Genomic DNA, 13,637 nt, shown 5'->3' with positions numbered 1-13,637 from the left:
AAGAACAGAAGTGATTATGTCCTTTGAGCCACAGAAATGTGAAACATCTGTGCAGGAAGTGTTGACTTTCACTGACATTAACAGCAATAAAAAAAACAGCAAAATTGAAGCAACGGGAAGTAAGTAATGAAAAAAAGAGAGAAATTAAGAGCAGCAGAGTAATAATTATGACATGTTTTTGTAGTGTGACAAGTTCCTTCACATGGAAATGTACATTATGATGAATTTATCAAGGTAACAGGTAAACGTGAAAGAAGTCTAGGAACACATCATTAACAGGGAGGTTTGTGACTAAAATATGATCAAACATACTTATTTAACAGGGGAAAACAGAATCAAAGGCCTGTCGTTTAAACATAACCTTTGAGACCATTCCAACACAATTTGAGTTTTTGCATTTTTTTCCCATTTCCATGACATGCATTAACTAGGACAGTTATTACTTGACTGTACGACAACTGAAGATATTTATATTTCAGTTTTGCCAAACCTCACAGTCTCATTCACTCCCATTCAGTTCCAAGCAGCACACAAGTCCCGAGACTTTTAGTTCATTAAGTAAAAGGTGATCCATCACTGCGAGCGAGAGGCCGACAGTCATGTTTTGCGAGGTTGAATCAGGATGCTAACATCTGACTTCAAACATTTGGCTTCATATTGATATAGCCATCTAAGAGCCAAATTGAGAGAGGAATATGGATTTAAATTGGCAACCTCTTCTTTACTGGGAGTACGTTATAATATTTACTTGTTTTAGAGAGAAGTGATAAAAACATCGGGAGACAGTTTAAAGTGACTGGTAAGGTCGGGAAATAGAAGACATAGACAAAAACTCCAATCATGCAAGAACTGGCCTTTTTTTGTTGTTGCTGTTTTTTAAAAATGGGAGCTCACTTTCGCTACATACAGTATCTTGGCATGCTTTATGAGTCTTACTAAGCACATGCAAAGAACTTAAAATTTCAGACAAAAGGCCACCTGTTGTCTTTTTTTTTTTTTTTTTTTAAATTATTTGTCCGTGTGTGTGCATGTGTGAATGTTTGTGTGTACCTTGGGTGTCGGGCATGAGGCGGTGGAAAGGCGGGAGGTCGCCTGTGTTGCCCGCGGTGACTCGGAAGGGGTGGAGCTTAAAGAGGCCGAATCTCGAGGAAGCACCTGAACGCCTCGAGAAATGATCGAGTCCGGGATCTACACACGCACGCACGCACACACACACACACACACACACACACGCACACAACACACAAGCGCACACGCACACACTTAATGCGTGTTTTGATGTAAATGTTCTCGTCACTGAATCGCCAAGTTGACCAGTAAGACCATTTACCAAATAAATGATAGAAATATTTTAAAGGATACACAAACTTTTTCTGTAAAGTAAATAGCCATCACACCTACAAACTGCCGTTTTCTACCACCAACATTACCACAGATTCAACGTTTCGGGGCCCCGTTCTTCATACATGGTTTAACTCATCCAGCAACGTGATGCTAGCCAGCTAAGATGGTACTATTCATTCTCAACTAGCTAACCGGGCTAGCTAGCTAACCCTTCAACAGCAGTTAGGAGGATTCATTTGTTTTTTTCTTGGGTGACATGAGTAGAGAGTTAAACCATATTATTGGTTGTGTGCTGATCATAACATTACACTCATGATTAGCTATATTTCACTACAACTAGCTGCTTTACTGTACAGATGTACAGTTATTTAAAGCTGTCTCTTTCCTTAAACAAGTGTATAGATTTTATATTTATGATGCAAGTACATTTCAAATTGTCATCATCAAACGACACCTTTTCTGGCTTCATTGGTTTGACACAACTTTTAGCTGCATTCAGACTGATAACAGTCCTTTGTAAAAACAACAAAAGGGGCTGTGTCGGTAGGGGCCTCAGGGCTTCAGGTACTGCTGAGACATGAAAAATGAACCAAGAAGTTCAGTTTGACAAAACTCTGCACACCGGTTCATAATATTCTGACGATCGGAAGGCAAACAGTTGAAATACATCACTCATCTTCCAAAGTATTCTAATCAGGAATCTGTGCTTGCATGTTGCCCACCACAGCGCCTTGCCAGATGATGTTGCATGTGGTCCAGCATAAGCTGAGCTGGCTTTGTCTTTTTTGCTGTTTTTTTCCAATGAAAACAGCTGCCTGCTGCTGGAAACTACACTGATGAGAGCAGTAAGACTGTGTCAAAAAGTTAAACCAAAAGGATGAGCTGAAAGGAGCTAAATAATTCTCTGATGGGTGCAACTTTAATGACAATTTTCCATCATTAAATGTCATGTTTTCTATTTTCATTAGTGTCATAACAGTCAAAAAAGTTTAATTTTATAATATTAACTTATATTTACCCCTTTCACTCATAGCATCAAAAATAAGATTTGGATTGGTTCTTTTTAATAAATAATATTATTATAATGTAATAATTTTGTTTATTGTATATTTTAGCATTCTACAAATAGCTCCAGATAAGTTTGAAGCCACTTTCAAAGAGCTGAAGAAACTAGGCATCAACAATCAAATCATGAATACTCAAGTTATCCACGTATGAAGAACAGGGCCCAGCAGTGTGTGTGACTGACAGACATGATGAGCTGACCAATGACAGGAGAGGAGGGGTGTGTGTGAGTGAGTATCTCACCTGCTGGTCATGGGTACAGGAACAGGTGAAATGAGTGGGGGGGTCAGGTGTGTTGACAGGCAGGTAGGGACCCCCCTTAGCCATGACCACAGCATGGCTCGTCTGATGGACACATACACATGCATGCGGGTACGCACAAGCACAAACACACACACACACACACACACACACACACACACACAGACACACAGATGCATGTCGGCATAGACAGACAGGTGAATGACATGAAATGGACGGTTTCCATCTAACTCAAGAATGACGTTACAAAAAGTTGACATTTTAATGAAATACCTGCTGCTCCATGGATTTATTCTAATCCAAACTATGGATTCTAATGATTTAATTAAGTGAACATGTACATGGTTTGGCCAATCAAGTGTTTCACATAGGCTTGTGTGACTGAAGACCCCATCTCCAACCAGTATATACACACACAATCTGTATCTGAATATGTCATGTGAATAATAAAACCTGACCAACCGGCCTTTCACACCTGCTATTAATAATCTTAGTTGTTGCCTGCATTGTGATCAATCTCAATAGAGTTGGAAAGTGCGAGGAACTACGTTGTGTGCCTCTGGAGGTAGAAGTCCCATACATTCTTCCAATAGACAATGTTATGTTACTCAAAGTTGGTGGACTTGAATCAGCATGAAACTCTTCCGCTTGAATCATCAGTACAAAAAAAAAAACTGTGTTAGAAGAACCTTTGTAGCTAAAAACATAAGTTGAGAAGTTAACTATGTCTCACCAAGTGCATTTTGGCAGGAAAAGAATTCTGCTACATGTGCCACTGACGACGTGCAAAAGCTTAAGATTACACGGTTGGAAACAGTGAAAATAGTTTTCAGCTCAGATGAATTCACTTGCAGATTCTGGGTCGATTTTGGATGAAGGGGTCAAGACTCCAGCAGAGGAGAGAAGTGTTTTCAATTTTTTTTGGCGCAAAAGTTTATTTCCAGGGGTCATTAATGAGGTCTTCTTAATTAATGAGTTTTTATAGTGATGTTTTATTAGTTCTTTAAATTTCCAAATCCATTACTGATGTGTTTCTATAATGTCCCTCTGGCCTGTTTAATTGGTGGCCTGCGGGCCACGTCTGGCTAAGAAGCAGCCTCTGTATGGCCCAGCAAGCTGCAATTAAATAGGCTATTTTAATAGCAATTTTAATATTTGAATCATAATATTATTCTATAAAAAATACGTGTTAATAGCAAGGAGAAAAGTTTTATTCATTCATTATACATTCATTGGCAATTGTTTGTCATTTGTCATTACCAAAAGCTAAAAAAAAAAAAAAAAAAAAAAAAACATTTTAAATAGGCTGCTGAAAACGTCGGTCCCATCTACGTTTCCTGGCTGTAAAATCTTTCCCAACTGAATCTGTAATTGAAAAGCCCTGGTGTCCCTCATTGCTCTTGGTTATCTTTTATATTTTTAACCTTTGTAACTGATTTTCTGTTTAAGTTGTTCTTTATACAACGTGTGTTACTGGAGTCTTGATGCCTTCAGACTTCTTCCCCTCTCCATGCACCTCGGAAGCAGGTTAAGTTGTACCAGAAATCCCTTCTCTCCTCAATTTTGGATGAATTCAGCAACTATGTCACCATGTCTCATTCACAACTGTAACGACAAAGTGTTCTGAATTCGCTACAGATCTGATTTGCAATTTTGGCTGGCTTTTTCTCCACACATACAGCCGCTGAGACTCCTGGGTACTGTACTATTTAGAGACATTAGCCATGCCAAATGGATGGAATGGAAAAAAAAAACAACATTATTTCTTCTAAACTGAGTTGAAATAATTCAAACCGGTGGCCATAACATAAACCTACAAGATCATAAGAAAAAATTAAAATGGGAATGCAGAATTGGGGACAAACACTTCCAAAACCAGCAGCTGCTCAGCACTTTGCAACTCTTGCGAGGCTAGCATAGCGACAGACCCAGACAGCCAAGGACACCTGCAGGCTACTCTCCTGTAGCCTTACACGTTACTTATAAGAAAGTAATCAAAGCCGTGTCTCGCACTTCATAGCCGCCCCTTGAGAGTCTTGAGGCATTGCTGCTGAATGGGCTCTACTTAGCTGAAGAAGGACTTGTCTGCAGCTTTTTAACAGGAAGCTTAAGATAGCGATTAGGTGACCCTTCAACTTGTTGGGCAGATTTGGATGTGTTCACACATTATATTACATTTCCACCTGGCTGAGATCTGATCACAATGCAGGTCAGACCACCTCCAGATGTCGTTTACATGCTTTTTTCCTTTTCCGTATACAGATCACATGTTAATGCTAAGTGTAAATGGGGTCTTTACTGGGGCCAACAGCCAACATGCCACGGTTTAACTAGCACTGCTAATATGTGGTTTTGGCTTGTAGTCCTGCAGCAGCCTATAGTATTTGAGCAGCAGTTGTCTATAGTACTGTATCCTGCTGCTGCAATGACCCAATTTCCCCACAGGGATCATTAAAGTTTCATCAATCGGCTTTCCAGCAGCAGCACTGGTCCTGGTGTGTCCTGTCGACTGGTTACCTTGGCAGCGATAGCGGCTGCGGTGATGTGGGAGGAGCCGTGCTGGTGATGGTGGTGGTTGTGCACATGTCGGCCTCTCCTCCTGTCCTCCTCCTCCTCGTCCTCCTCTTCCTCGCACTGGGTGCCGCGCTCCATGGTGTGTGTGTTGCTGAGTGTGTTGGTGTGCGTGTTGGCCATCAGAGGGGAAGGGGAGGGCAGCTGCTCTAGGGCAGCGTGTGTGGATTTAACCCTGACCATGGCCTCTCGCAGCAGGTCGATGGCGTGGGGCAGAGCGGGCAGGATGAACTGAAAACACTCCTGGAGGAATGACAGTACGCACATTTATAGATTTAGACAAAAGCGAGAATTTCAAACTGCAACTAAGGACATAAACTTTGAACAAGTCGAGTATAATTTGAAAGCTCTGAAACGCTGTGATGAGCTGCGGTGTCATAAAGCATCATTGTATCAAGTCAGTATTTAACCAGGATTATCTGAGATACTTGGTGTGAAGACAGAATGACACAAAATAAAAAAATGTGACCCCAAATAGCTCCATACTTTATTTTTAATTTAACTGTGCTCATTAACATATACAATACTTAAAGTAGCATTCATTAGCACAAGCTTCAAACACACAACATTGACATATTATAACCTTTTATGTCAGCAAACAGGTGACTATTTACACATCCAGCAGGCTCAGAGCAACATTAGCATTCATTTGGAGTCGTTTTACTTTAAAGCTGCACTAATTGGATTTATTAACAATAGACTGTGTGTGTGTGTAATGTGAAAGGGGTTGCGTGTGGAGACAAGCCCACAGAGAATGATCGCCAACTCTAAGGAGCTTTTCAGCCTCTTTTAGCTCATTGTTTTGGCTCTCATCAATCTCATTTCCACCAGCAGCAGCTGTTTTTAAGCACATAAACCCAAGGTGGGGACCCAACCAGAGCTAAAAGGAGAGTGAATATCGGACTTACATTTGCAATGTGAATAAAAACACAACTCCAAATGAATGATAATGTTGCTCCATGTTTACTGATGTGTAAATAGGCAACTGCTTGCCAGCACCTTCGCCATAACGACTGTATAAAAGGTGATAAAATGTCAAATGTTTTCTGCTTGTTCTTCTGCCTTGAAGTGACCAAAAAATAAAAATCAATAAATGGAGTTACACACTTTTTTGTGTTGCAAAACCTTCCACATAGCTATGATGGAGCATTAAATTACTACATCATTATGGTTAAATTACAATTAAATTAAATTAAAGTTTTGGGAGTTTTGGGAAGTGCCAAAACTTTTCAACTCACAAGTCAAGTCCAAGTCCTGAACTTTGACTTTCAAGGTCTAAACATGTCATTGTGTGCTCTTCACCAGATTTAATGTCACTTAAAATCTTCAAACATAGTAACTGTAATAGCAATAAATGAATAAAAGCACAACAAAGTACTTTGTCAAGTGAAATCACAATTTATCCAAGTCATGTGACACTATCTGGAGCTATAGATCCTCATAATAAGATTTGCATCATAGATCACAGATTTGCATTACACCAGTAAGGACCAGTACATTGTAGCAAGAGTACAGAGTAAGTCTTGTACATTAGAGTCAAAGAATCCTACCTGAGAGCCCTTCTTGCTCCCTGGCAGGTTGATGATCAGAGTTTTACCACGAATGCCACACACTGGCCTGGAAACAATGCAGCAGAAATCATGTTGAAGTAGGAGAGGATAACACACACACTAATCCGGTTAGAATAAAACAGATTAGCAGATTAGTACTGAACCTCCTAGTTTAGACAGCATGGCTCACTGATTAACAGTAAACAGATGAGTGAGAATAAGTCTTCACCTGGACAGCATGCCTAATGGTGTAACGTTGAGTGATCCCATCAGCATGGCCAGAGCCATACCCGGAGCCTCTCTCTCTATCACCTCTCTGGTGGCCTGCAACACAAACACCACGACTCATTTAGCTCATGATTTGAAACATTTCTTCCTCACAAACAGTTCTAGGTGAGCACTCTTGCTATAAACAATACTAATAGTAACATTGTGCATTAAATTACAGTAATGTTTATGGGTTAATGAAGAGTGTAATTTCCACTGGGGGCTGAGTCTACCTTACTTCTCAAAATCCTATTTTTGTCCCCCTGGCTAATATCTCTCTAGACAGTGTCCTCTTACTGTCTAGCTGCCAAAATCCAGGTTGCTTAAATGTCCTGTTATTGGGTCGTTTTTGCCCTGGGTGTTGCCTCTCAGGCTAAAATGTCCACAGAGAATTTGGTGGAGGTTGTTGGGAAAGCTGCAGGTAATACTCAGGAATGGAAAAAGTAATGCCACCTTCTTTACATGTTTTTTGGGTAAAAGAGAAAAATCAGTAATCTCCATTTTGATTTACTGTGAATATTCTGTATATTAATTATAATCTGAGACAGTAAAGGACAGTAGTCCCTAAAGTAACGGTGCAAATACAACATCTGCCATGAAACTGCTGATAATGTTGAAGGCACAATATGTGACATTCAGCCCCACTAGATGTCAGCAAACAACCATTTGCTATGTAAAGATATAGTGAAGTAATGGTGTCCTGAGCAGAGAATGAAGTCACACTCCCTCTGCGTGTGTTGTTATCTGAGCTTCTCTGTTCTTTGTTTTGGAAGCCGACCCGGCCACACATGCATGTTAGTGCATGTGAGTCCCTCCTTGTCCTTCCCTGCATCCGTCTTCATCATTGCGGCCAGGTCACAAAGTTTCTCATATTACAGCTAAACAGTGCACTAAAATAGGTCTCTGAAAACATTTGAGGCGAGAAATAGGCAATGCAGTAACAGAATCTTGACCCCTATTGGATCAGCACTGCCTAGTTTGATCTGAGTTTTGTGAGCTGTCTGTTCAGATGCCACTATCTTTTCCTAACTTTAACGAGTAAATGCACATTTGTTTTGGTCTGAGATGCTGGTGCTAGTGCAACATCTAGTGGGGCTGAATGTCATATATTGCACCTTTAAGATAAGGAATTATGCTCCAATAGTACAGTGAAACTCTAGTTTGTATTTTTGATGACCAATTTCATTAAAATGTGTTATTTGCTATGTTAATACAGATGTACATAAATTCAGGAAATACCATAAAAAATGAAAAAGCCATTTAAATACTTTTTTTTGGGATTTTTTTAGTTGATGAACCCCTGACTTCATTATGTCCCCCCAATCAAACCTACACCCTTGTATTAAATATAATTGAGTGTATCATCAATTCATTTTTTTCACCCAGTTTATCCTGTCAGTGCTGCGTTAAGGATAATATATATATACATACTGAGATTTCTTTCTAAGATAAACGCATGACACTGATAAACATTTTTGATGAGGATCCCTTAAACCTGGTTACTAAAAATTTGTGATCAAACTATGTAATAAGTGGGACATTTTTCAGTTAAAAAAATGAACTTGTCAGCGCTCACTAGAGTACAAACTATGCAATGGCAATACAATTTCTAAATGAACTCAAACAATGTATATCTGGCATTTTTATACAGTAATTTCTTATAACTCATCAGCAGACATATCCAGTGTACTGATACATATACCTGTGATAGGCTGAAATGAGCTAATACTGTAATAATGGCCATGCCAATGAATTGGTTACCATTGGCTGTAAGAATGGGCCTATATGATGTTACATAATCTACTTTTATAATTTGAATTAATTTTGACATCCTTCAAAGAAGAGACCAGTTTTTTCAGTTCATTTGCAGACATTACTTGCTTGTTTAGTCTCAAAAGTTTTGCTTAACATTGTTATTAGCTTTTTTTTTGTTTTATATTTAAATTTTTATGAGGTTTTGCAGCAGCTCTATGTGTGTTTACCTCAGGTGTAACATCTCGTGGTGCAAATCCAGTTCCTCCAGTGGTGAGAATGAGATTCAGCTCCTGTTCATCACACCAGTCCAGAAGAGTTTCCTGTACACAAGTAAACACACACACACACACTTAACAACGACATCACAAACCCTCCTCACCTGGAATATTATAGGTGGATGGATGGTCCCTGCCTAGTGCACAACTTGTGAGCCGCTGCCTAGTATTCAGTGTTGTTGCACCAGAACTTGTATCTCGGTCATCAAGTGTCTCATCTTCTATGACACCAGATCAAAACATCTTTGAACGCCAGTGGCAAAGTGTGAAAGGTCCAGACTGTTTTCACAGCGTCTTGCTGTGTCTCTGACAGACTGAGTGACGTGGTTGCTAGCAGACTTCAAGCAGAGACACGTACCTTGATTTCATCAATCTCATCTGGAACGATCTTGTAGGCTGCGATGACTCCTCCCAGCCTGCAGGAGGTGACAGAGATACAGTTAGTGTGTATAGTGTGTGTGTGAGTGTACTTATCAGTGTGTGTGTGTGTGTGAGTGTGTAGACTCACAGTGAGGGATCATGGACCAGGTCCTTTAGGTTGACTCCACTCCTGTCCTCAGCCAAGTTCTTGTAACAACTGTCACTGACTGAAGGAGAAAAGGTTCAGGTTACAGAGCTGCTACAGTGCAGTATGTGTCATTTATGTATGTGTCATTTGTCGATGAGTAAGTTATGACAAAACCTCATAGTAAAACACCTTTGATGTAGTTTTACTGATCACATATTGATAGTAACATTAATCCCTCATTGCTCAATTAAACACTTTTCCATACCTCTGAAGCAACTGCAGACACTACTGCCCGTCACTGCAGTCCCCTGACACATGAATATATGAGAATGTGGCTTATTTTGAAGCCTTGGCACACTGAGGTCATGGACAAAAATATTTAGAGATCAGTCAGGCTATCTGTCTAACTTTGGTTATTTGGGTGAAGGTTGGTGCAGTTTGTTGTCTCAAGAGAGACATTTTCCTCTGTTACCAGGTCAAACCCAAGATATTAAAAAATGCATGTTTACCACTATTGATTTTTTCATTTACACACCAAAAACACACCTAAACCAAACCATGACAATTTCTCTTTTTTCTCCTGCTCTTTAGACTTGTATCATCAGACAGACTTTAACCCCTAAAATCTGTGTTTTTTGTTGTCTGATGCAACAAAAACCACATTCAAACCCCTATCTTGCCAACAAATAGCTCTAAATTAAACAGAGAGCGATGCCTGTAAGTTGGCAAATTACTGCATCAATATGGTGTTGAGACAGATTTCACCTCTCCAAAAACTCAGATTACAAATGTCACCAACCGATATATAATCTCAAGTATAGATAATGAGACATTATGTAACTGTTGTGAAGCATTTCAGCTCGATCGAACCAAAGAAAACCATCAATTGAGTTCTGTACGCAAATCAAATGTGCCTGCATCCTTAAATGTATTCATGATTTAGAATAAAAAACTGCTTCCCCATAAACGTATACTGCATTTCCTATATTCTAATCATATATTTAAGAGCCAATTATCTAATGACAGTAAGGCAGTACAGACTTGCTGTACCATGAGCGACACATCTGGCCAGTCTTGTCTTTAAACAAGGTCTCTGCAGATGTTTATGTCAGTATTTTCCAACTGTATATAATAATAACTCCTGGTAATATAATTAATCAATTAATGTGACCTGGACCAGATCAATCCAATGAAAAGACTGAAACCAACGGTGTGCATCTGTCTCTAAACACTTTTGGCTTTCGGCTCTCATTCCCAAGCCTTTCCCCAGTCTGTGCCTCTACTGTATTTCCATTACATTAGAGAAAAGTACTCTTCTTAAGATATTTCCCAAATCCTCAAAAACTCTTAATTTGGATGAAAAATTTAAAAAATTCGGCTACCTGGACAGGAAATAGAATTGCACATTGGGAAACAGGTTCAAAACTTTTTTCTTTCTTTTTTTTTTTTTTTTTTTTTATAAATTGCGCAACGGATAGAATCATTTTTCATCCAGATTTTTTAAAGGAGTCTTTGAGGATTCTGGAAATATGTTTCACAAAAACATATGCTTAGCTCTATGACCCAAATGTGAAGGTGATACATGTCAAACTGGCGGCTACCTTAAGTTCATCTGTTCCTCCTGAAGACACATATCTTTAAGAAATGGATGCCCAGTGTAGTTTTTAGCAAACATTACACAAACAGGAATACGTCGTACATTCGTTGTGATTTTCAGCTCCTGATTAATACAGATTTGGTGCTCTAGTGAATATTTTCTGCAGCAGGACGGTGTATGTGGGACTGACTCAAAAAAAAAAAAAAAAACACTACAGTGTGTGTGTGTCCATGATAATGATGGAACATGTCAGCCAGTGCAACAGTGTGACTCACTGATGTGTTTTTAATAGTTTTTGGACAACAATTCATTGTTGGCTTTGGTCTATTCATGGGATTTGTTGCCAAGAAAAAAAGCATAGACTATCTGCAGCCTTATCCTTCAACACGGACCTTAAATTGACTTTTGTTTGATGTATTCCAGCTTAACATGGCACACCTGGGAGATGTTGTGGCTAATATCAGGCTCCTTCTGCCCAGTAATCAGAATCTCATATCCTTGGCTTCCCCAACATTGATCCAACGATCTGTATAACAGACATTGGCCAGCAGTGCTAATGCAGCCATCTTCCATATTTGGTCAATTTTTTATCCAAAACCCATATCTGACCCTAAACTTGACCTATCTGTTCAGTCAAAATGTCTTCCCCATGGATAGATATGTAAAACAAGACAACACACACACCGCATGCATGGGTAGGGAACGTGCGTTAACATGTGACAGGAGGTTGTGGTTGTCAGCTGGAAGGACAGCAGGGTGAGCTGCTGTTAGATGCCAGCTGCTGGCACGCATCCTCTTTTTAGCATTACTCTCACGTCTCTCCCCGCCTTGACGAGGAGGCAGCGGTGCTACTGGTGACTGTATACTGGTCCCAGTCCTCCTGTGCACGACTCAGAGCCGATCGACATCAGCTGAGCTCATTAGCGAAGCTGCTGAAACAACCTGCAGCACAGGTTTCATCTGTGGCTGCGCCGCGCCTTCCAACCAAACGCACGATTTATGATTCACAGATCTACGTTTCTGCGTTGCATAAAAACACAAACATTAGGCTCAAATGTCAAAATAATCATAAAACAGATGTCAGCGGAAAGCTTTCTCAATAGCGGCCAACACATCGGATCTGCAAAGGGACATGAATAATGCAGCTGATGTAGGCTCGGTAACGCTGCACCGCTAGAAAATATATATAACCTTCCCTTTCGTCAAGTTCGCAACAAACAGCAGAGCTGGTCAGGAAGAGCGTGTTTTGACTTCAGAATAAAAGCGGCTGATCGTTGCAGCTCGTGCTCGGCGGGGGAAAGCGCTCTAATTTTGAAAGTATTCGCCGGGCGGTCTTGTTCCTTCTGTCTCACTTGACGCTGATTAAAATATTTCACTACAGTAGTACAACACTGAATATGACAGTCAGTCACTCACATGTCAATAAACGTTACAGACTCCGGTACAGACGGACATACTCCGTATCTGTCCGGTCTGTCCAAACGCAGCCCGCTAACGTTACACCAATGACCGGTTAGCATGCTGGCTAACGCTAGCTAGCTCTGCAGCGAAGACAGCTCGTATCGTGACACCGACGTGCACAGGCAACCGACGGCGAAACGGCACACAGGTGCACCATGAAGAAGCATTTTATCGCATTTTATCAAACACTCTCCTCACCCGTCAGGATCCCCACTCGAGTCTGATGGTCGTGGTTGGTGAGCACCATCCCGTCCGCCGCCATGTTTACAACCTCTGTCTGCACTGTGACGGCACATACATAGAAACTGTGTGTGTGTATGTGTGTGTGTGTGAATGTGTGTGTGTGCGCGCGCGCGTGTGTATGTGGTCCAGGTATTCCTCGTATTATGGGGACTCCCCTCTCTTATGGGGACAAAAAGCAAGTCCCCTTAACATAAATAATTAATTTTAGGGTGAAGACTTGGTTTAAAGTTAAAGTTAGATTAGGATTAGGCTAAGAGTTAGGGTTAGGCAACTATTGATCATGGTTAAGGTTAGAATAAGTCTCAAGGAAATTAATGTAAGTCAATGTAATGTCCTCTGAAGTGATGGAAACAAGACTGTGTGTGTGTGTGTGTGCTGCACCTCTGGAGGATGACTCTGTGTGTGTATGCATGTGTGTGCATGTGTATACTTGTGTCCTTTGGTGTAAATGTCCCCCAAATACTAAGTGAAGACTTGGTGCCCCCCACCCACCCCCCCAAAAGAAAAAAACAGAGCAGTGCTTGTGACAGCCCCAGATAGGTGACCTATGTGTGAAATATAAATTACACTGGCCCAAAATGATCTGGTCAGTGCTCCATTTTGTAGTGTTAGGGTTAGTGGTTACCAAATTTAGTCTATTTGAGTAAATTTAGGAAGGAAACATGGACAAGCTGGGTCAACAACAGCTGCAGAATGACTTCACTTGCTAAAAATATGTCCCCCTTGTACCTTTAATACCA

General features: G+C 40.4%; 1 protein-coding gene across 3 annotated transcripts in view; it reads right to left on the bottom strand.

The window, feature by feature from the left end:
* gphna (gephyrin a) overlaps positions 1–12,964 on the bottom strand; it is a 28,801-nt gene extending 15,837 nt beyond the window's left edge. The window contains exons 1-9 of one of the 3 annotated variants that reach the window (XM_042388059.1): positions 12,853–12,963; positions 9,597–9,675; positions 9,447–9,504; positions 9,041–9,133; positions 7,021–7,115; positions 6,792–6,858; positions 5,188–5,484; positions 2,653–2,754; positions 1,051–1,188 (exon numbers count right to left, since the gene is read on the bottom strand). In XM_042388059.1, the coding sequence (XP_042243993.1) occupies positions 1,051–1,188; positions 2,653–2,754; positions 5,188–5,484; positions 6,792–6,858; positions 7,021–7,115; positions 9,041–9,133; positions 9,447–9,504; positions 9,597–9,675; positions 12,853–12,916 (993 nt within the window). In that variant the 5' untranslated portion in view covers positions 12,917–12,963. Of the gene's footprint in view, positions 1–1,050; positions 1,189–2,652; positions 2,755–5,187; positions 5,485–6,791; positions 6,859–7,020; positions 7,116–9,040; positions 9,134–9,446; positions 9,505–9,596; positions 9,676–12,852 lie in introns of all 3 variants that reach the window. The other 2 variants (XM_042388060.1, XM_042388061.1) reach the window with 2 other exon arrangements.
* Positions 12,965–13,637: the final 673 nt, after the last annotated feature.

This window comes from Thunnus maccoyii, chromosome 16 (genome assembly GCF_910596095.1).
Source record: "Thunnus maccoyii chromosome 16, fThuMac1.1, whole genome shotgun sequence".
Classification (NCBI taxonomy): Eukaryota; Metazoa; Chordata; class Actinopteri; order Scombriformes; family Scombridae; genus Thunnus; species Thunnus maccoyii.
The sequence above is the reverse complement of the archived record's forward strand: the minus strand, read 5'-3'. Positions and strand labels throughout refer to the sequence as shown.